Below are 24,349 nucleotides of genomic sequence, written 5' to 3' on the forward strand. Positions count from 1 at the left end.
CAAAAGGTGTGTACACTATGTTAGGGGAAGGGGTGACAAAAATGCACATATTAGAGTAAACACTGTACAAAAAGGCAGCATATTAGGGAAAGCTACAGACAAAAATGTGCGTATCAGGAGAAATATGCATGAAAATGCATATGAATTTTTATGTGATCTTTTTCTTTTCTTTTTTAAAGGGAAACTGATGTGGATCCCTAATAGAATGCACCACCAGAAGAACACATGCGCGCGTGCGTGCGTGCGCGCGCACGCACACACACACACACACAGAAGGAATTATCTGAAGCTGTAGTGGAGAAGGAGATGGATGCTGTAAGCTATAGAGTGACTCAATTTACCTTCCCCACCTCCATTCTGTCCTCTAATCATGAGCTTACCAGATTCCACAGCACACCCAGGCCAGCTCTAAACCTTGTGTCATGTCATTACAATCCTGTCATGGTAACGTTATGTCCCTCTTGCGCATTGCTACCTTGTAGGACACACATTGACATTTGTTGCTGTATTTTGGATAATGTGGAATAAAAAGCAGGAAATAACACTACGATAGTGGTATACAGAATGTGTAAAGTGCCCCAGTGGTTATTAGTGCACTTCAATACCGCTATAAAGCAGTAGTGTAGATCTAACCCCAGGCACTCTCCACACAGACAGAGGAGTGTTCCCTTCACATAAGGAAGTCAGCTTGCACATATTCCAAACACTTGTTTGTTTTTATTTTTTTTAAAAACAAAACAGCATTTTCCCATGGGAGGGGAACCTGTAGATATACTTGCTTTGAGGAATTCAGCTTGAGATGCCAGGTGTTTTGTAAACAAAATTTGATAACTCAAACTTACTTATTTAATACATTTTCCCCTACAATTCCTAATGAGCTCATGGGGGCATACATAACTCCCTCCCTCCTGTATTTCCCAACAACAACTCTGTGATATAGGGTGGGCTGAAAGAGAGGGGGACAGCAAGACTGGCACAAGACCATCCAGCAAGCTTTGTGGCTGGGCAGACATTTGAACCTGAGGTAGGGATGTCAGAGAATTCCGCCACGGATCTCACTGAGGCCGAATGCCAGTGCATTCAGCCCCCCGAACTCCGTGGCGGAATGGCCTGCCCCCCCACCCCCCCGTGGATCCCCCCCGGGACGAGACTCAACTGGGGCGGATCTTCCAGGTGGCGGCGGCGGCTCCGGCGGCGGCTCTGGCGCCGGCGGCCGGTCTTCCGACCAGCTGCCACTGCCGCCATTTCCAGGCTTGCCTTGTGTAAAAAAAAAAAAAAAAAAGACGTGATAGGCTACGTAAAGATTTACGTAGCCTATCACGGCTGGGTGGGTAAAAAACAAAAACCAAACCGCGTACGCAAATGGCGGCGGCTATGGCCGCCGCCATTTGTGTTCCTTCTTTTTACTGTCTTAATCTATGTAAATATATACGTAGACTATGACGGCGAAAATAAAGGGGAATGCAAATAGCGTAGCAGGTGCTATTTGCGTCCCCTTTTGATTCACCGTTTTAGCCTATGTAAAGATTTACGTAGGCTAAAACGGGGAATCAAAAAGGGACGCAAATAGCACCCGCTACGCTATTTGCATTCCCCTTTATTTTCGCTGTCATAGTCTATGTAAATATTTACGTAGATTAAGACAGCCAAAAAGAAGGAATGCAAATGGTGGCGGCCATAGCCGCCGCCATTTGCGTACGCGGGTTGTTGGGTTTTTTTACCCAGAGCCTTCCGCGGCCGGAAATCCGCGGCCTGGCCGGCTGCTCTGCGGAGCTGCCGCAGAGCACAGCCAGCCATTCGAGGATTCCAGGGGGAGGAACAGAGCGCCTCCCCCCCCAGCCAGGATTCCGGGGGGAGGGACGGAACGCCCCCCCCCATCAACATAATCCATGAGAGGTAAGTCACTTTCGTACATCCCTAACCTGAGGAGCCATGATCCATCCAATATCTGATACTCTAACCACTATATGACACCGGCTTTCTATCACTACGCTAGCTCTTATCTTAGAGAGTCATCAGTTATGTGGGATGTGAATTGTCCCAGGAACCTATAAGATGGGTTCATGGCATCTGCATTTGAAAGGCTTCTCTACACTCTATGTTATAAATGGCAACATTTAAAATTTTCTCTTTCCCCCCTTTCTTGGCAGTGCTTTGACAAGTCTTCTGTGATGGAAGGAATGAAAGCACATAAAGTATTTTAGTTCTGCACACAGAATACCATTAGTTATTCAGCTGACCTGACTGCTCTTAAAATTATCTGTATTTTAATGCTCTTCCTTCAATTTCCACCCTATTTGCAAACACTGAACATCTGCTCAGACATTCAAGTTCCTTCAAAATTACTCATGATGCTGTTCAGTTCTATGACTGTCTTAGTTTAAATGATGAGCTTTTCCTTAAATTGTTTGATTTTGCTTTCCTTATATGCCCACTCTCACCTCAATGGTTAAATGGAGTTGAATATGAATAGACCTTTTCAAAGAACAAATAAGCCTCAAATGTTCATTTTCCTTCACACTGGCTGAGAACCTTGACCAGTTCTGAATCATTCACAGCTTTGCAGTTCATAATCCATCCACTCCTGACTTGGCAATTCATTTTATTGATGTTTACATAACTAACTAATCATATATGCACAGTGCACAGTGCCCAATACCAATATTCAAATACAATTTAAAAAATATGCAAGAACAAATGTTGAATTAACTGTCCATATGTAACCAGTCTGATAGCTGCATGCTGGAAATTTGGCAGAGAATGAGCTCACAAAATCATGCAAGCAGCATTTTAAATATCTGTATACAAGAGTAATAATAATAATAATGTTATTAATTAAAATATGCACACCTTTCTTTCAAATAACTTCTAATCCTCTTATATGGCTAAGAGGACCTGATGGGTGACCTGAAAATCACATTCATAACCATATACACCTAAGGTAGTCTAGATATTCAGAAAAATGAGGTGGCAGAATCCTAAAAGTGGCAGAATGGAATGCCAGTTCAAGCTACAGATGGGGAAAGCTAATGCTAATTATGCTAATGGGAGGTTATTTTATTGCTGTTTTTATTGTGTTCTTTCTGTCTTTATTCTGCTTTTATTGTTTTTAATACTGCCTCAGTTTTTATCACATGTTTTATTACTGTACACCACCTTCAGAGGACTCCTGCCCTGAAAAGCAGCCAAGAAATATTTTAAATAAATAAACAAACAAACAAATAGGGGTGGACGAAAGTCACTTACCTGTCGTCGAAGGCCGTTCGCGGTGGGGGATAGGCGCTTCGCTGGTCCCCCCGCGAAGTTCAGGCCGGGGGGGAGGCTTCCCGCCTCGCCCGGCCGAAATTCAGGCCGGGGGGGAGGCTTCCCGCCTCGCCCGGCCGAAATTCAGGCCGGGGAGGAGGCGCCTCGCCTCGCCCGGCCGCGAACGCGAAAGTAAAAAAAAAAAAACTTCCCCTGATAGGCTACATGACGATTCATGTAGCCTATCACGACTAGATCTGCAAAGTCAGCCATGATAGGCTACGTGAATCGTCACGTAGCCTATCACGGGTGACTTTAAAAAAAAAAAAAGCGCGTACGCGAATGGCGGCCCCCATAGGGAGCCGCCATTCTCGTTCCTTATTTGGTGGCTGTAGTCTACGTAAATGTTTATGTAGACTACGGCGAAAATAAGGGCAACGCTATTTGCGTTGCCCTTATTTTCGCCGTAGTCTATGTAAACATTTACATAGACTACAGCGACCAAATAAGGAACGGGAATGGCGGCTCCCTATGGGGGCCGCCATTCGCGTACGTGCTTTTTTTTTTTTTTTAAAGTCACCCGTGATAGGCTACGTGACGATTCACGTAGCCTATCACGGCTGAATTTGCAGATCTAGCCGTGATAGGCTACGTGAATCGTCGCGTAGCCTATCAGGGGAAGTTTTTTTTTTTTTCTTTCATTACAATGGCGGCAGCCAGTCGAAAGACCGGCTGCCGCTCCCGCCTCGCTCGAAAACCCGCCGAACCGCCGGCCAGACCAGCCACCGGGAGGGACATTCGCAAAAGGTAAGTCCCGTCCCGGGGGGGGGGGTGCAGGGGGTGGGGGGGTGCGGAGGATTTCTCCCCGAAACTTGTTCGGGGGGGCCGAACACATTGGCACTCGGCCCCTCGAAGTTTCGGGGAGAAATTCTCCGCCATCCCTACAAACAAATAAATAACTTTAAGGCATATTTTATGGTGAATGGTTGCTTCCAGACAAGGTTTTTATTGTGCAATTGCTCTCCCTCAGTCACGGAATATTATGGGGGTGAGGATCCAGACTATGGGAAGTATCCAGCACTATCCAGAAAATCTGGCACACCAGTTTATGCTGTTGGCATACTGCTAGAGATCACTAGAGGTTGCTTATGCTAGCAGTATGTCAACAGCATAAGCAGAGCAGCAGTGTTGGATACTGTCCTATGTGAATTTCCATTTGCAGTCCTCCTGTGTTTTCCTACTGCATCTTCCATCTTTTTTCTTACACTCAGAAAATATGTTAAGGAGGGAAAGATGGAATAGCTGCACAGTGTCTTTTGATCGTTAACACTGACAGCCTTTCCTATGTTTCATTCACTTTTTAAAATGTGGTTGGCGTTCCTACAGTTTGAGTATGGTAAGATATAATTCTAACTCAAACAACTCTTCACTTTTAGCAATGTAATCCAAGCACATTCTCCAGATGGGGAAACACTCCATTATCATTACTGGAGTTGCTGGGTCATCAATGCGCAATTCTGAAATAGTTCATGCTGCATGCTCTGATCAGAAATGTATAAGAACAACCTATACCTTGCTTGAAGGAGAGATTCAGACAGGAAGCTTCCATAGTCAGTGGTGGCACCCAACCTATGGAACGATCTTCCCAGGGAGGTTTATCTGGCACCATTTTTATGGTTTTTGCCACCAGGTGAAGCCTTTGAAACAACTTACCCCCAAACTGGCTCTCAAGATTTGAATTGTGTTTTATTCTATACCCTGATCTGGTAAATGGTTTTTTTTTCCCCCCCGCTAGAAAAGTTTTTATGCTGCATTCGGTTGACTTTGTATTTTAACGTTTGTGTACCGTATTTTAATATTGAATTCTTGCTCTGTGAACCACATATTAACCATATTAACTTGCAGTAAGCTCTCTGTTGAAAGAGCTCCTTACTAAAGTTTACATAGAAATTTAGACAGCAATGCTGGATCCTAGGGATGTACAAAACTCACCTTTTCGCGGAATCTTTCGCGGTGTGGGGAGAGGCGCTCCTTCCCTCCCCCCAGAATCCTCAATGGGGGGGAAGGTGATCCGGTCCTCCCCCCCAGAATCCTCGATGGCCGGCGGTTCCAGTGGTGGTGGCGGTGGTTCTGGCGGTGGTGGTTCCGGTGGTGGCAGCAGTGGCTCTGGCGGCTGGTCTCCTGGCCAGCCGTGGCCGGACTGCCGCTGCTGCCATTGCTATCCTTGCAGCCAGCCGTGATAGGGTACATAAGAATTTACGTAGCCTATCACAGCTGGGTAAAACAAAAAACAAAAAAAAACCAGTGTACACAAATGGCGGCGGCTACGGCGGCCGCCATTTGCGTTCCCTATTTTTCGCCGATTTATCTTACGTAAATATTTATGTAAGATAAAACGGCAAAAAAAGGGAATGCAAATAGCATAGTGGGTGCTATTTGCGTTCCCTATTTTTCGGTGTTTTATCTTACGTAAATATTTACATAAGATAAATTGGCGAAAAATAGGGAACGCAAATGGCGGCATCCATAGCTGCCGCCATTTGTGTACACTAGGGGTTTTTTTTACCCAGCCGTGATAGGCTACATAAATTCTTACGTAGCCTATCATGACTGGCTGCAAGGATGGCAATGGCGATGGCCGCAGCCTGGCTGCGGCCGGCCAGGAGACCAGCCACCAGAGCCGCTGCCACTGCCGGAGCCACCGCCGCCAGAGCCACCGCTGCCACTGCCGGAGCCGCCGCTGCCGAATCTGCTGCATCCGCCCCAGGTAAGTACCATCCTGGGGGGATTCCACGGGAGGGTGGAAAGGATGCCGTTCCACCATGGATTCCAGGGGGGGGCGGATTCTAAAGAATCCGGCCTCACTGGAATCCATGGCGGAATTCTCTGCCATCCCTACAATCCACTAGAAAATATTCAACAATAGGTCACCAACTAAAAATTACAAAGCACTGGGATAGCTTTTGAATTTCCAAGGGCCCTTTCTTGGACTTGATGTTTATCATCATAACTTTAATAATAAACTGAGATATTGAGAGAGAAGAGAATAGTATATATTATTAGTAGAGGGCGTGTTATAAATACCATCTGCATATTAGGGCGCAATCCTACTGAGATAGATGGTCGCTTCCAAATTCCTCTGAAGTCGGAGGCAACCGCCAATCCAATTCAGGGTGGCTGAAGCATGGAGGAGAGGATTCCTTCTGTGCTCTGGCTGCCCTGCATTTTTCCTTAGATGCCTGATTTGGGGCGTCTAAGCACAGCTTCGGGGAGGGGATAGGAACAGGGCTGGAGACTGCATAGGAAGCTGTCCAGGAATACTCCCTTTTCATCACCACCCCCTGTTACGAGCACGGACAGGCATGGAGGGGCAGCCGCCACAGTGCTCTCCACCCTGGCTACAAGGGGGCGAGGGTGGGGAGCACAGTTTCCTGGCTATGAGCTCATAGCACTGTCAACAAGCTCAGAGCTGGGAAGCTGAAAAATCCCATCTCCCCCAGACACTGTCTAGGGGACATAGGATTGCACTCTCAGAAACTTTAATCTCGTTTCTTAAGACAGTGATTCAGAATCACTCTACAGGTTAATTAGGGGCTTTTCTATATCAGGCACTTATGGTGAGCTCATCATTCCCTACTGACAGTTGTTTATTGGTTCTTCAGATGATGTCATAACCCTCCAGTTTTGCTTTTGTTTCTAACAAGCACTCAGGTAGTTCTTTTTTTTTTTTTTTAGAGCAGGGAAAATGTGGCATTTAACTGTGAAAGCAAAAGAAAGCACAATTTCTTCTTGTGTATTTGTGCTATTCCACTTTACCACAGCACCACCTATAGGTTATATAGTGGAAAAGTAGGAAAGGGAACAATCCTCATGTAGTGCACAGAACTCAATTCTGCAACAAAACTGAAAGTAGATATAGCGATTAACAGATTAATCTACATTAATAGCTTCATGTAGAAAAGCTCTAGGTTAGTTTATAGTTAGTTTACACTAAAAATGATGGGTCACCTGTCCAATTAATTCTGGGTTCTACCCTTCTTAGAAACTAGGGGTGGACGAAAGTCCCTTACCTGTCGTCGAAGGACGTTCGCGGTGGGGGGGGAGGCGCTTCGCTGCTCCCCCCGCGAAGTTCAGGCCGGGGGGGAGGCTTCCCGCCTCGCCCTGGCCGAAATTCAGGCCGGGGGGGAGGCTTCCCGCCTCGCCCCGGCCGAAATTCAGGCCGGGGAGGAGGCTTCCCACCTCGCCCGGCCGCGAATGCGGAAGTTAAAAAAAAAAAAAACGCCCCCTGATAGGCTATGTGACGATTCACGTAGCCTATCACGGCTAGATCTGCAAAGTCAGCTGTGATAGGCTACGTCAATCGTCACGTAGCCTATCACGGGTGACTTAAAAAAAAAAAAAAGCGCGTACGCTAATGGCAGCCCCCATATGGAGCCGCCATTCGCGTTCCTTATTTAGTCGCTGTAGTCTACGTAAATGTTTACATAGACTACGGCGAAAATAAGGGCAACGCAAATAGCATTGCCCTTATTTGCCGTAGTCTACGTAAACATTTACATAGACTACAGCGACCAAATAAGGAACGGGAATGGCGGCTCCCTATGGGGGCTGCCATTATCCGTACGCGCTTTTTTTTTTTTTTTAAGTCACCCGTGATAGGCTACGTGTCGATTGACGTACCTATCATGGCTGACTTTGCAAATCTAGCCGTGATAGGCTACGTGAATCGTCACGTAGCCTATCAGGGGGTGTTTTTTTTTTTCCTTTCATTGCAATGGCGGCGGCGGCAGCCGGTCAAAAGACCGGCTGCTGCTCCCGCCCCGCTCGAACACCCGCCGAACCGCCAGCCGGACCAGCCACCGGGAGGGACATTCGGTGAAGGTAAGTCCCGTCCCGGGGGGGGTGCGGGGGGCGGGGGTGTTCGGAGGATTTCTCCCCGAAACATGTTCGGGGGGCCGAACACTTTGGCGCTCGGCCCCCCGAAGTTTCGGGGAGAAATTCTCCGCCATCCCTATTAGAAACCTGATCATCCAAGCTGACTGGCAATGAAGGGAATAAATGGGAAATAAATTGGCTCAATGCCTCTAAACTGCCATTTGGTTAGGGATGTCAGAGAATTCCGCCACGGATCTCGGGGAGGCCGAATGCCAGCGCATTCGACCCCCTGAAATCGGTGGAGGAACGATCTGCCACCCCTCTGCTCCCCCCGGGATGAAACTTACCTGGGGCGTATCTTCCTGGCAGCGGCGGCTCCAGCGGCGGCTCCGGCGGCGGTGCGGCGGCGGTGCGGCGGCGGCCGGTCTTCTGACCGGCTGCCGCCACCGCCGCCATTTCCAGGTTAAAAAAAACAAAAACAGTGATAGGCTACATAAAGATTTTCGTAGCCTATCATGGCTAGATTTTTAAAAAACACCGTGATAGGCTGCATAAATCTTTATGGCTGACTTAAAAAACAAAACACAAAAACACCGTGATAGGCTACATAAATCTTTACGGCTGACTTAAAAAACAAAAAACAAAACAAAAACAAAACAAAATCTTTACGGCTGACTTAAAAAATTTACGTAGCCTATCACGGCTGACTTAAAAAGCAAAACAAAACGCGCATACGCAAATGGTGGCAGCCATGGCCGCCACCATTTGCGTTCCTTATTTTGGCACATCTTAGTCTACATAAACATTTATGTAGACTAAGACGGCGAAAATAAGGGGAATGCAAATAGTGTAGCGTCTACGCTATTTGCGCTCCCCTTATTTTCGCCATCTTAGTCTACGTAAATGTTTACGTAGACTAAGACGTGCCAAAATAAAGAACGCAAATGGCGGCGGCCATGGCCGCTGCCATTTGCGTACGCGCATTTTTTTAAAAAATCAGCTGTGATAGGCTACGTAAACAGTTACGTAGCCTATTACGGCTGACTGCAGGGACGCAAACAGTGGCGGCTACGGCTGCCTCCATTTGCGTCCCTGCTAGCCAGCGGCTGGATGTCCGGCCGCTGGCAGAGCTGGCCGGTGGCTCTGCAGAATCGCTGCGGAGCACAGCCGGCCGGCCAGGATTCCGGGGGGGAGGAACGGAGCGCCTCCCCCCCGGCCAGGATTCCGGCGGGAGGGACGGAACGCCTCCCCCCCACCATCAACATAATCCGCGGAAAGGTAAGTCACTTTCGTACATCCCTACATTTGGTGACATTGAGTAGTTCTTGGTATTTTGAGGGACCATAGTAGCATCCTGTTATGATAGTTTTTTATTTCAAGAGGAAGAACAAGTGGACACTCTTGGATAACTCAGCAAGTTTCTTGACTTAATGTAGCTTTGATATCCTAACTTCCATTTGGATGTTGGTTGTCCTTAGAATTTGGCTTCACTGCTGCTTTCTAAGTAGTCAATTGTCTATGGTTCTTTCTCCAATAGGATTGATGCTTATGTACATGCATGATGACACAGAAAGCCTAGAGGATAGTTTCACCATTCAGCTGACAGATGGCAAGCATATAGTCCAAGGGACACTTAACATCTACATCATGCCAGTCAACGATGAAATCCCTCATCTTTCCAGGTTAGCTGTTGAAGTGACATTCTATGCAAAGTGACTTTAGGAGACTATTTAGGAGGAAAGCAGTTTATTCTCTTTAATTGTTAATACGTTCGATGAATTGTTTATTATTGGCAAGAAGATGGAGGCATTGCTTGTGTCTGGACAATTGTATTTCTTTTCATTTCATACCAAATTCTGATCATTTCATATCATTAAGTTTAGGATACTAAAACTTATAAATCTTCAAAAAGAAGCACAACTAGCAAACACTAAATTCTTCAACAAGTTGTGTATCATGGGCAGCAAGCTAGAGAGACATAACTGTATAGGAAAATTATGCTGTCAGAATGATTTGGGGGAAAGAGGACCAGTATGATTTTGGAATACTCCTGCTGAATCTTCCTGCTGAAGTGGTTGTGGTAGGTGAATCTCTGGGGTGTAACATGAATAGGTTCTATAGGTACAAAACAAATGCGAGCTATTCAGGGAGCATTCAAGTAAATAAGTAAATCAAATATTTTAGGGAAAGCTGCCTTTACATTCTATGTCCCATTAATATTTGAAGCACATTAAAGCCAGCTCCTTTGTTTTTGTAATACGGGATCAGTTTCTATGATTTGATTCGTAATTGTGGTGTTGTTATTAGCAGCATGTGCATCATTCTTTTTAAGTGTGGAAGGGACATGAAAGTTAGAATGGATATTTAGATGTGGCTGTGTATGTAATTTTGTTTGAACATAACACAAGAGCTGGTGCTAACAGATTTATTGTGGCATAAGCATTTATGGATTACAGCCTACTTCATCAGATGTGTCCATGAAAGCTTACACCACAGTAAATCTATTCATCTTTTAAAGATGCCACAAAACGCTCCTTGTTTTTGCTACAATGGCTTAACAGACCCACACCTCTGGGAAAAGCCTTGCACTCAGCCACAGAGTTCTGATGTAGTTTTGTACACTTGTCTTCTTATATCATGTGATTATTTATGTGTTTATTTGGTTTTTACCCTGCCTTCCCACCCAAAAGTAGTGCTCAAGGTGGCTAACCATCAAAGAGATACCGCAACAATGACCACATCATCTACCTATTATTGTGGTTAAACTGACATACTGCCTCCACCATACTCATGGTGCATTCTAGCTGATTAGCATGTTTGGGAGACTATTTCATCCACTGTTCCAGCTCTTCCCACTTTCCTTTCCTGCTTTTCTGTTACATAATATCTAGGTGACACTGCGGTATAGTGGAATAGTGGAAATACATAAGTGAAAAAAGTGTTTTCTTCTGCTTTTACAATTAAATGCTGCATTTCCCTGCTCTAAAAAAACTCGGTGAAAGTGCTCTTTAGACACAGAAGAGAAACTGGAGGGTCATGTAATTGTCTAAAGAACCTGTAAACAACTGTGTGTAGGGAATGACGAGCGGACGATAAATGTCTTGTGTAGAAAAGCTCTAGACTTATCTGGCTCTTTTTCCCTGCATGGACCCCATATGGGAAGGAGAAGGCTGAAATGTTGAGGGCTGGGTGAAAACTTTATCTCCTTCTCTTTGTAACCATGGTTAGTTTGCCAAGAAGCACTGATAAATCATAATACAAAGTGCCTCTTCAGATCAAAGGATATGATAGTGCTACTCCTTTTTTATTATTAATATTAGAAGATAGTAAACAGTGGATAGAAGGAAAGGCTTGTCTCCAGTTTCTTTGAATGCAGGCTATTGCTATATAAATATATGATCCTTATGCTGAAGGTTAGCAATTCTCTAATGGAGTGCCTCCCCAAGTTTAGAGGTGTAAAAACCTAGGGGGGGGGGAAAACAGAGGTGGGGAGATAGAAAAATTCAAAGAAAACCTCCATTTTGTTCATTTCCCCCAAAGTCTTTGGGGAAAAAGTAGGGATGTACAAAAGTCACTTACCTTTCCACGGATTTTGTTCATGGGGGGGAGGCGTTCCGTCCCTCCTCCTGGAATCCTCAATGGGGGGGAGGCGATCCGGTCCTCCCCTTGGAATCCTCGACAGCTGCCTGTGCTCCACGGCAGCTCTGCGGAGCAGCCGGCCAGGCCCAGGCCAGGGCCGTCCGCAGCCAGATTTCCGGCTGCGGAGGGCTCTGAGTAAAAACAAAAACAAAAACACGTACGCAAATGGCGGCGGCTACGGCTGCTGCCATTTGCGTTTCTTATTTTTCGCCGTCTTAGTCTATGTCAATATTTACGTAGACTAAGATGAAGAAAAGAAAGGGGAACGCAAATCGCGTAGTGGGTGCCATTTGCGTTCCCCTTTCTTTTCTTCGTCTTAGTCTACGTAAATATTGACGTAGACTAAGACGAAGAAAAATAAGGAATGCAAATGATGGCGGCTGTAGCCACCGCCATTTGTGTATGCTTTTTTTTTTTTACCCAGATGTGATAGGCTACGTAAGTCTTTACATAGCCTATCACGTCTATGGGGAAAACAAAACACAGACTGCAAATGGCGGTGGCAGTGGCAGCCAGTCAGAAGACCAGCCGCCGCCACCGCCGAAGCCGCCGCTGCAGCCGCCGCTGTCTGGAACATCCGCCCCAGGTAAGTCTCACCCCGGGGGGGATCCGTGGTGAGTGGAGGGGTGGCAGGCCATTCCGCGATGGATTTCGGGGGACCGAATGCACTGGCATTCGGCCTCACTGAGATCCGTCACGGAATTCTCTGACATCCCTAGAAAAAAGGCTTTCCCCCTAATTCTTCAGGGGAATCCCCCATGTATTCTGATTTTTTTTTCAGGCCTTCTCTGGAGCATCCCAAGTTACATGAAACACCCCCAGTTACTTTTTCCCTCAGGGGACCCTAATAACAAGGGTGAACATTTTTGGGGGCAGTACTGTATGTGAGGTGAAAATGAAGCTTATATTGTATTTTTACTGGATTCTGAATTGCGATGCTTCCCCCCCCCCCCCCGTGGACTTATCTCTATCTGACATTTCAGAAACACAGGCTTAGAAGTTGAAGTTGGTGAGAGTAAAGTTATTTCCAGTGTGTCCTTAGAAGTGGAAGACAAAGATTCTTCGAGGAATCAGCTCCATTATGTCATCAACAACAAGCCAAAATGTGGACACCTAAAATTAAAGGTGGCAATGATTTTCAGTGTTTCCATGTATTGCCTATGGACAAGTGGTATTCTGTGTCAACCTGTAACAAAATGTAGACATTCTTGAAGTATTTCCAATTCCTGTGCGTTGACCTAGTGACTGACTGTGTGTGTGTGTGTGTGTGTGTGTGTGTTCCTAAAACATTTAAACATTTATTGACCTGTATTACTTGGAAAAATCCTAACTCTGGGTTTATGGGGAGAAGAATTGAGGGAATGCTAAGCCTAATTGGACATCCTATATTGGATCAAACATGCACTCCAAACAGGTTGGGAGCTGCTTTGCCATACACATTAGCCCCTATTATTTATCTGCCATTCAAGGTATATGGTGGGCATTGTGTTTATGTATAGCAGTTATTCTGACAGCTGGGTATGTGTGCTCCATACAATCTCTAAGACAAACTTGTGATTTCTGAGTTGGCCTAATACAGGTATTACCCTAAAATGGAGGAAAGAGAAGAGAAACCAAGGACCATTGCACACATCAGATTTGCATGCAAAAGTCTTACATTTACCTGTAGGCTATGGGTGAGGAACTGGTGGCCCATGGGGCCTCCCCATCTAGCCCATGGCTTCCCCTCCTCAGTTCCTTCCTCCTACCTCCATGCAGGAGTTAGATACTTTTAAAAGCTTCCATTGGTGCCATGTACACTTTTTTAAAAGTGCAGTTGTTACACAGAAGGCAATTTTCAGGAGGAGTTGCAGCACGGGATGGGAGGGCTACCCCTCCCCGCTCTAGCACAGCGACCCATTTCCCGAAATTGCAGACCCTGTGTGCTAATAAGCCTTTTTTAAATTGCTCCAGGACAAGGGGCGGGTGTGACGAAGGGAAGCAGCTGGGGAGAAAAGAGGAGAAAGAGAAAATGGGGGAATAGAGAAAGAAGGGCAGACCAAAGAAAAGTATTAGATACTCACAAACAAACAATAGAAAGTAGGGATGTACGAAAGTCACTTACCTTTCCGCGGATTATGTTCGTGGTGGGGGGGGAGGCGTTCAGTCCCTCCCCCCGGAATCCTTGACGGGGGGGAAGGGGATCTGTTCCTCCCCCCCGGAATCCTTGACGGGGGGGAAGGGGATCTGTTCCTCCCCCCCGGAATCCTTGACAGCCGGCTGTGCTCTGCGGAGGCTCTGCGGAGCAGCTGGCCAGGCCCAGGCCAGAGCTGTCTGCAGCCGGATTTCCAGATTTCCAGATTTCCGGCTGCGGAGGGCTCTGGGTAAAAAAAAAACAAAACAAAAAACAGCATGTGCAAATGGCAGCAGCTACGGCTGCCGCCATTTGCGTTCCTTATTTTTCGCCGTAGGGATGTACAAAAGTGACTTACCTTTCGTGGATTATGTTGATGGTGGGGGGGAGGCATCCCCCCCCAGAATGCTAGACCGGCAGTGCTTCGCGGCAGCTCCACAGCAGCTCCGCGGAGCAGCTGGCCAGGCCCAGCCCAGCCCAGAGCCATCCGCAGCCGGATTTCCGGCTGTGGAGGGCTCTGTGGGGGGGGGGGAACCGCGTACGCAAATGGCGGCGGCTACAGCCTCCGCCATTTGCGTTCCTTATTTTTGGCCGTCTGAATCTACATAAATATTTACGTAGACTATGACAGCAAAAATAAAGGGGAATGCAAATAGCGTAGCGGGCCCTATTTGCATCCCTTTTTGACTCACCGTTTTAGCCTACGTAAATCTTTACGTAGGCTAAAACGGCGAATCAAAAAGGGATGCAAATAGTGCCCACTACGCTATTTGCATTCCCCTTTATTTTCGCTGTAATAGTCTACGTAAATATTTACATAGACTAAGATGGCAAAAAATAAGGAATGCAAATGGCGGCAGCCGTAGCCGCCACCATTTGCGTATGCTTTTTTTTTTAACCCAGCTGTGATAGGCTACGTAAATCTTTACGTAGCCTATCACGTCTCTGTAAAAAAAAAAAAAAAAAACACCCTCCAGACTGCAAATGGCGGCGGTGGCAGCCGGTCGGAAGACCAGCCGCCGCCGCTGCCGGAGCTGCTGCCGCCCGGAACATCCGCCCCAGATAAGTCTCATCCCGGGGGGGATCCGCAGGAGGTGGGGGGGTGGCAGGCCGTTCTGCCACAGATTTCAGGGGGCTGAATGCACTGGCATTCGGCCTCACCAAGATCCGTGGCGGAATTCTCTGACATCCCTTATAGAAAGAGAGTTAGTCTGTTTCCCTCTCACCCCACCTCCCTGTTTAACTCTGTCCTCAAAAAAGATCCTTTATACTTTGATGTCCAGTTCCATGGCTCTTTGAGTCAACTCTCTGTAGCTACAGCAAAACATCTTAACTGACTTTTATACTGGTTTGCTAAACCACTAGGCTATAGTCTTCCCTTTATAATTAAGTAACTTGAGAAATCTGTTGGGATCAATAAATTTTGAGAACGCTTACATAAAACAGAATATAAAGTGGATAGCCTTGCCATCAGAAGCCCGTAAAAGTCAATCCCTTTACGTGACACCTCTACAAATGGCATTATGTCATTGCATAATATTAGTAGGAAACTAAGATTTTTGTGCAAAACCATAAAATGTAATGAGTTTCACATAATCTACTCATATAAACGGAAAGCGGGGGGAGAGAAACTTTTTAAAGTGGTCTTCCAGCTTTTTGGCATCCTGAGAACATAAGGAAATTTGGAAACTAGCTCAAAATAATGAAATGTTTCTGTGGGCTGCAGCATGTGGCTGACGTTTTCTTTTTGTTTAGTGGGAACATGCAGCTCAACTCTTTTAACTATTCAACTGGTGGCCTTACCTGGGGGGAAAAATAGCAAAAAGATCTGAAAATGGAAAATACTAATAGTGCCAAAATGGTTTTATTCTTAGCTGTGCTGAGGTACTGGGCATTAGTTGTTATAGTTGCTGCGATCCTTAATAAATGAAGCTAGAATATCCTTGCACATTCTTTAGCAATGACGGATAGTATTTTCAGTACTCGTTGTTTTGCTTTTTTGAAGTGTCCAACCAGAAGAAACCCTGTCAAGTTTAGTGTTGAAATTCCACTAATTTAGTAAGAGGAAGGAAACGATCATCACAGTGAGGTGTGTTTATACTTCTGAATACCTTGGTTATGTCAGAATTAAATATGATCCGTGAAGCTGAAGGAAATGAGTTCACAGCTTCTCCATCATTCCTATTCATGTACATAAACAAGCATCAGTACAATCAATTGAATGAATAATGGTTGCCTATAAATGGGACTTACATAGCTTTGAAAGGTGTTCTGGAACATATATAAGTGAATGGAGATCGCCTCCCAATTATACTTGGTGAATTACTGCCTGTGTCTGTTCGAGTGGCACACTTCAACCATAGTTTCTCCTCCTACATGAATGAGCCTGCATGAGCCTTGGGCTTACATGGAGATCCATTTTCTATTAAACTAACCATAGTTGCCTGAAACATTTGAACTCTAGGAACTTTTATTTGTTAAAGTGTGAGAACAAGCCAGGCTCTGAAACCATAGTTCAGATATCACAGAGAACTATGGATAATTTAAAATTGAAAGTGGTGTGCAGAGCTACTCAACACATGTAGTGAGTACCTCTTTTCTCTTACCGCTTGAATACAGTTGCTATATAAATATCCATAGGGCCACTATACTACAGTGAAGAGCATGATTTTTTATCCATTCTGAGGAACGAATATATTTTGAAAAGAAAATATCCAAATGCTGCTGCACCAAAGTATCTCTAATTATTTTGCATAAATAAGTTCTTTGCATAAATGAGTTCTCAGGTTGTCTGCTTTGTGCATTTTTCATTTACTATATTTCTTTACTTATTTATAATTATTTTAATTATCAGTGGAACCCTCCCATATGGAGCACAATGCAAACAACAAACATCTAAAAGGCATGGTTGCTTTTAATACCATTTTAGTTCACATATACACAGTGGCTGCATTCACATAACATGACAACCCACCCTGTGAATAAGCTGTGCAGTGTGGGTTATTTTTAGAACAACCCACAGTACGCCCAACAGACAATTGGGCTGACCATGAGTTGCTTTTCCTCTCCTTCCTCCTCTACCCAGTATCCCAGTGTCCTGCATGGCAGAACCCATCTTGACCGACCATCCTGTCCCCCTCCCCACTCTGATCATGAATCCTGTTCATTCCCCAGCTTTTTTAAACAAAATGTTTATCCCCAGACATTTGTACAAAGGGGCCCTATACCTCTATATCTATATCTATCAGCCCCAGGAATTTGTGGTAATAATGCATTCATAATATTTATTTATTTGTTGGTTTTTCACAGTTGTGCAAGTATGCATTTGTGTCTGTCCAATATGAGTAGCCTTGCCTTAGCAATATCCTTGTATGTTTCAGCTGTCAAAGGGAAAGAAGTGCAGTATGAAATATACAAGGAAATTGACAAGATGAGACTACATGTAGGCTAATTTGTACGCTGTTTGACAGTGATAAGATGGGAAAAGGGGATAAGATTGCCCACTTAGCAGTAACTGCTCTGAATAGGAAATACAGAAGGTGGGGAGAAGCTAGATCTTTCTTTAAAGGACTTGCTGCAGACTCAGGGAAGTGTGGAATGGAAGCAGGGCACCCACAAGAGTCAGTTCAACACTTAAAACCCTGAGGATCACCTTGCTAATTAAAGACGCCTTGTGTCCCAGTATTGGGAAAAAGGTGGGATATAAATATAATAATAATAATAATAATAATAATAATAATATGTTTTAATATAATTTTAATGATATCATTTATATTTATATTTTAACTTTTGTATATTTTCATATGTTTTAATTGTATATGTTTTAATTTTTGTAAGCTGCCTTGTGTCCCAGTACTGGGGAAAAGGTGGGGTATAAAAATAATAACAACAACAACAACAACAACAACAACAACAACAGCAGCAGCAGCTAAGTGGACAAACTTGTCACTGTCAAACTCAAATGGTGTGCAAATTAGCCTATATGCAGTCTCATCTTGTCAATTTCCTTGTTTCATACTGCACTTAGTTACCTTTGACAGCTGAAACATACAAGGATATTGTCAAGGCAAGGCTACATATATCTGACAGCCATAAGTGTGCACTTGTGCAATTGTGAAAACCCATCATCATCAGCATCATAAAAAAAAAAAAAATTACAAGCACATCTCCTCAAATTCCTGCGGCCAAAAAGATAAAAAATAAATATGGCCCCATTTGTGCAAATGTCAGGGACCAAAATTATTTTTAAAGGGAGTTGGTGAATGAGTGACAGCCCCTCCAAAGTGCCATTTGAGCATTGATGGAGGGGCTGTCACTGGCAATGGAGGCTTGAGAGGGCTCAGGCAGGCTCAATTGGGAAGAGCAGGATGGGGTTTTGCCACTCTTGCCAAGCGGCTCTGTACCCGATTGCCGCAACACATTATGGGTTGACTCTGCTGGGTTCAGATGAGATGCCAACCCATCGTGTGTAAAACAACCCCTAGAACAAGCCATTAATTGTTAGGGTGGCTTGTTGCCCCAAAATAAGCCACCCTGTGGGAAGTGGCCCAAATTTGGATGATACAACACCCCACCATGGCTTGTTACCCACAATGGGTTGTTGTGTCATGTAAACCCAGTCAATATGTTGGGAATGTACAGCTGAATTGGCTAAAATTGTAAAAAAGAAAAAGAAAAGAAGTAAGAGTGGAAGCGGAGAGAGTAAAAGAAGAGTGGAGAGAGTAAAAAAAAACTTTATTTTTGGACTGAGGATGGATCAGGTGGAAGCAGCACATAGAAGATGGTGCTATGAGCTCTTTCCTATCTTTCCTGTCAGGCCCACATCCCATCCCTCATACAGCATTCTACTGGACACTGCACATGTTTCTGGAAACACGCTTTCCAGAAAAGTCCCATGGCCTATTCTGAAGGCATATGATGCAGCAATAAGAAGCTGCTAGGGCCTCATACTAAAGCTAAGTAGACCTAGGATTGGTCAGTGCCTGGATGAGACAAGAAACCCTATGCAGGTCATCTTTGAGTTCCATCATACACAGAAAGTGAGATATAAATGTAATAAAATAAATACTTCTCAAAATAAATGTAAACCAAGCATGGCAAAGAGTAAACGAGATACCAAATTCCAATCCTTTGGTGTATGTGCGGATGCCATAAAAAACACACTACCTTGCCAGCCTCATATTCTACTACAAGCGTTTGCTAAAGCTTGAGCTGAAGTAACTGGGGTATAAATTTGAAAGCATCCTTAGGCCTTCATCTCTGATAGCAAATAAGACTTTCAAAGGTGTCAACTTTAACTTGATTTTAGATAGAGAAAATAATGTCAATTAAAACTGAGCCAGTGACATAGCTTCAAGGAATGGACTTGCACAGGAGCATCCATGTTAGGTAACTTCATAGCATGTTGCATTTTCATGTTGCTTTAAGTTATAAAATATGGCCATTGTGATGTATGTTGTAGATTATGCACATTTTTGGCCTTCCTTATATGATTGGTTGGATTGTGACTGCTGCTTGAAAATGAAATGGTGCGCAAAGATTCCATGTGGGAAACTGTTTACAAATGTGGCAGGGGACTAGGCTGTGCTGCTGCAGTTATAATCTGCCAAGCCACATGGTAAGCCCACCTTACATGGCTTGTTATATGTAAGACACCTGAGTGTACCATGTTCAAGTGGCAATCACACTACTGCTAAATGTATTAATTGAGCCTTTGTTTTGCATCCATAAAATGGGAAACAGGCATCAGGTGGCCAGGTGGCCTCCTTTACAGAGTACAGTCTTCTATTTGATGGGCTACCAGGGAACCATCCTCTATTTGGAGGTGTCCTCTATTTGAAAGGATGCCCTGTTCAATTCCGGTTTAAAGTTAATGAACCATAAGGACTGTTGCCCATCAACAGTTAGCATCTGGGGAGCAGACTGAACAGGCAGGCACACAGGTCATTTCATCACAGTTTTCCATATGACGGTGATACTATATTTCTATTAAAATTAAAATAATAATTTCTAAATTTGCATCGAGGCATATAAACTTGGACGGCAGAGGATGAGATGGCTAGATAGCATCACCGATGCAATGAATATGAACTTGAGCACATTCCGGGAGAGAGTGCAGGACAGGAAGGCCTGGCGTGCTATGGTCCATGGGGTCACGAAGAGTCGGACACGACTGAACGACTGAACAACAACAACAATATAAACTTGCATCTAGGCACATGCAAATGTTATGCACATCAGTGCCATCATTTGTCCTCTTTTTTTGACAGTGCATTGGGGGGGGGGGGCAGTTCATAAGTGGCTGCCCTAAACAAATTAGAGGGCCTTGATGCAAAAGGAATAGGTTTTTACGTTGCTTTCATTCTGCTCAGGCAAGATGGGCATTAAAATGAAGTGCTCTTTGACTTTGTGGTGCCTGGATCATGTCTCATATAGCACTTCATGGGAATGCCAGACAGGATCAAACAGTGCTTTGCGGTGAGACAACATATGACATGCCTGCCGCAGACCCCATTTGCGTCTGCTGTTTGCCGTGATAGGCTACGTAAGTATTTACGTAGCCTATCATGGCAAGCAAAAAAACAAAAACAAAAAACCCATGTACGCAAAATGGCAGTGGCTACGGCGGCCGCCATTTGCATTCCCTTTTTTTCGCTGTTTTAGCCTACGTAAATATTTACATAAGCTATTATAGCGGGGGGGAAAAGGGGAACGCAAATAGCGTAGTGGGAGCTACTTGCATTCCTTTTCTTTGCCGTAATAGATTACATAAATATTTATGTAGGCTAAAACGGCGGGAAAAAAAGGGACACAAATGGTGCCCACTACGCTATTTGCATTCCCTTTTTTTTCGCCGTAATAGCCCACATAAATATTTACATAGGATAAAAACGGTGAAAAATAGGGAACGCAAATGGCGGCCGCAGTTTTGGGGGGCGGCCTGCCATGATAGGCTACGTAAATACTTACATAGCCTATCACGGCAGCCTGGCTGGAAGCAAATGGCGGCCGCTACGGTGGCTGCCATTTGCATCTGCAGCAGACCGTCCGTGGCCGGAACTCTGGCTGTGGACCGCCCTGGCCAGCTGCTCCATGGAGCCGCCATGGAGTGGAGCCAGCCGGGCAGGATTCCAGGGGGGAGGACCGGATCACCTCCCCCCAGTCGAGGATTCCAGGCGGAGGGACGGAGCGCCTCCCCCCCCCACGAATCACATCCCCAAAAAGGTAAGTGACTTTCATACATCCCTATGCCCCGGCTGGAGGAATCCTTCTTTGAAGAGGCCAGCACCAAGGAGCCACCCATGGCAGGAGCCCTGGAGGAGCCTGTGCCCTCAGGGGAAATGACCATGGTTCTATCCTTGCAGGAAGAGGGGGGTTTCCATCTCTGAGGTGGAGGCTGGGTGACCATATAGCCCCTGAGAGCATTGTCATCTCAAGAGGCAGAGCATTAGGGTTCTTTTAAGGAGAAGTGCCTGAACAGAAAGAAGAACTCAAGAGGAAGGTACTGCTCAGGAGCAAAGCCTGTAACAAATTGCAGCTGAACCCTGGGTGGGTCTCAGGAAGCTCTGGCAATATAAGCCTGCAGTATCAGTCTAGCTATTGCTAGGGATGTACGAAAGTCACTTACCTTTTCGCAGGGGTGTTTGGCGGTGGGGGGGAGGTGCTTCACTTCTCCCCCTGAAGTTTAGGCGAGGGGGGGGAGCCATCCCGCCTCGCCCTACCGAAATTCAGGCCGGGGAGAAGCGCCCCGTCTCCCCGGCCGCGAAACAAAAAGTAAAAAAAAACAAAAAAACCCTGTGATAGGCAACGTAACCATTAATGTAGCCTATTATGGCTAGATTTCCAAAGTCAGCCGTGATAGGCTACATAAATCGTTACGTAGCCTATCACGGGTGACTTTGAAAAAAAAAAACCCATAGGCCGCTGCCGTTTGCGTATGTGCTTTTTTTTTTTTCTTTTCAAAGTCACCCGTGATAGGCTACATAACGATTTACGTAGCCTATCACGGCTGACTTTGGAAATGTAGCCATGATAGGCTACGTTAATCGTTACGTAGCTTATCACGGGGTTTGTTTGTTTTTTACACTTTGTAATGGCGGCGACCGGCTGCCGCCCCCGCCCCCGACGAAAGGCCGACGAACCGCAGCCGGGACCCGCCGCCGGGAGGAACATTAGCCAAAGGTAAGTCCCATCCCGGGGGGGGGGGCGGGGGGGAGAATTTCACCACCGATTTCGGGGGGCCGAATGCGTTGGCGCTTGGCCCCCCGAAGATTCAGGGAGAAATTCTCTGCCATCCCTAGCTATTGCTGGAAAGAATGTCTTCAACTAGCTCCAGCGCCTTGCCCCTTGGACCTTGCTCTATGATTGACTCTACTGACCTAGGACTAGGGATGGCGGAGAAATCCACCACGGACCCCAATGAGGCTGGATTCCTTAGAATCTGCCTCCCCCCGGGGTCCGTGGTGGAACAGACTACTCTCCCCCCACCACTCCACGAAATTCTCCCTGGATGGACCCTACCTGCTGCCAGCCGGTCCGGGTCTGTCCGCTGCCCCGGTCTGCGGCCGCAAATGGCATCCAGCGTAGCGAATTGCGTCCCTGCTTTAGCTGTGATAGGCTACGTAAATATTGACGTAGCCTATCATGGCTAAATATTTATGTAGCCTAGCACAGCTACGCCAGGCGCCATTTGCATCCGCAGACTGGCAGTGGATGGAAGTCCAGCTGCGGATGGGCCCGTCCGGCAGCTCTGCGGACTTGCCGCAGAGGCAGAGCGGAGCCGGCCAGGGAGGATTCCGGGGGGAGGGACGGATCGCCTCCCCGCCCCCAGCAGATGCCCTGAACTGGACGGGTGAGTGGGGTTCGTACACCTCTACTTTGGACTCCTGCTTGATTCTTCTTCTTGGACTGCATATTGTATCTGACTGCTTATCTGTGTTTAAATCTTGGCTGCTCTTCAGGCCTCTCTTTTGGAACTATCCTTCTTGCCTGGTAAAACTGTGCCTTTGACCATTGCCCATTTATTGACTTGCTTTTGGATTGCCCCTTAGTTTAACTTAAAGCTGAGCCTAATCCAGCCATAGCGAGACAATATGGGATTTCAGACACAAGGGCTGCTTGTATGTAGAGCCCCTATATAAAGGCCTACTGTTGGATGGCAGTCCAAGATTTGCCTTGTTAGTATTAAAAGAAACCCTCTAGCTTCTCTTATGATGGCATCTAATTGTCTTAGACCTCCTCTTGGAATAAAATCAGCTTCTGGCTAGCTAGCACGTTGAAACACCTGGGCGTTGGCTATGAACATCAGGGTGTGCTGCAATGGCTCCAGTCCATCTGCATTTCTTGGCATGTACCAGAGCTTTTTCTGTGTCACCAGTTGGGAAGTAGGATCTAAAAAGAGGTTGTGAAGGAAGCTTGTCTAAAAGGCATACAGAAGATCACTGTATTTGGAAGACTTGCTGATAGGTTAGGCAGACCTGTGTGTATTTTCCCAACTGCTAATGATTAATAAATAACAATTTATTACCAGGATAATAAATATTTCCAGCAGAAGTATAATATGCTTAAGTATTGTTTAGTGATTAAAAATTGGAACAACCATATGTAAACCATCTGAGATAAAGTATGGGAACAAATGTGGTAGAGGAACCAGTGTCAAATCTAAATAAGTCTTAAAGAAAGCCAACATGAATTGATTTATTACACTTGAAGGACTTATAAGGAGATTCAACAGGATCACTCATGCCAGTGTTGATTCAGGGTCACTCCAGTGGCTGGCTTCCCTCAGATATACTGTCATGCCCAGAACATCTGCTGGACAAAATATAGCTCTACATTTTTTAAATCTATGTAGGTGTCTATAAACTCCCCTTTATCAAAAGATATCTGGCTAGTGAACAATAAATTTAACAAAAATAACCATAAAATGTAATAAAAACAATAAACTATGATAATAAAACATAATTAAAAAGCAGCACACAATTCCTGTTCCACTATGTTCTTCAAACCAACTCCTACTAGGGCTGTGGCCTTCAGGTCTCTATATAGACGACTCGTAAAGCAGCCAATGGTCATGGGATGACTTTAGCTCTGTGGATTGGATCTTTGATCATTCCCCCACTTCTTCTCCTTCCTCTGTCTTTATTTTCTCAGGACAATCTGTTTCTAGCAGCTATGGGTGGTTTTTTTTTTTCATTTTTACTCTAGAGTAGGTGCAGGGGCCCTGATCTGGTACAGGACCCTTGTGTGTGGGTTAGGGGGGCTTTTAAGATCTGGACTGGAGTCTCTGCACCTACTCTAGAGTAAAAATGAAAAGCGGATACAGCTGTTAGAGACACATTTAAAGTAGACTGTTTGGGGCCTCAGTTTGCAGGTTTAGGGGCATTAGGCCTTTATCATCCTGGCTACTCATGATACGTGTTCAGCATCCACTAAAACGTGGCACACTGAACAGCTGTACAAATGAATGTCCATACAGTA

The 24,349-nt window shown here is 45.5% G+C and overlaps 1 protein-coding gene across 1 annotated transcript in view; it reads left to right on the plus strand.

Annotated features, from left to right (window-relative positions):
- Nucleotides 1-24,349, plus strand: part of LOC146348097 (FRAS1-related extracellular matrix protein 1-like) — a 179,356-nt gene that overhangs the window by 88,375 nt on the left and 66,632 nt on the right. Inside the window, exons 20-21 of the mRNA XM_084851642.1 lie at nt 9,656-9,800; nt 12,741-12,882. Coding sequence (XP_084707768.1) covers nt 9,656-9,800; nt 12,741-12,882 — 287 coding nt within the window. The remainder of the gene's footprint in view (nt 1-9,655; nt 9,801-12,740; nt 12,883-24,349) is intronic.

The sequence above is a fragment of the Heloderma suspectum genome, chromosome 4 (genome assembly GCF_057233095.1).
Source record: "Heloderma suspectum isolate Gila_16-S chromosome 4, 16-S_ref, whole genome shotgun sequence".
NCBI lineage: Eukaryota > Metazoa > Chordata > Lepidosauria > Squamata > Helodermatidae > Heloderma > Heloderma suspectum.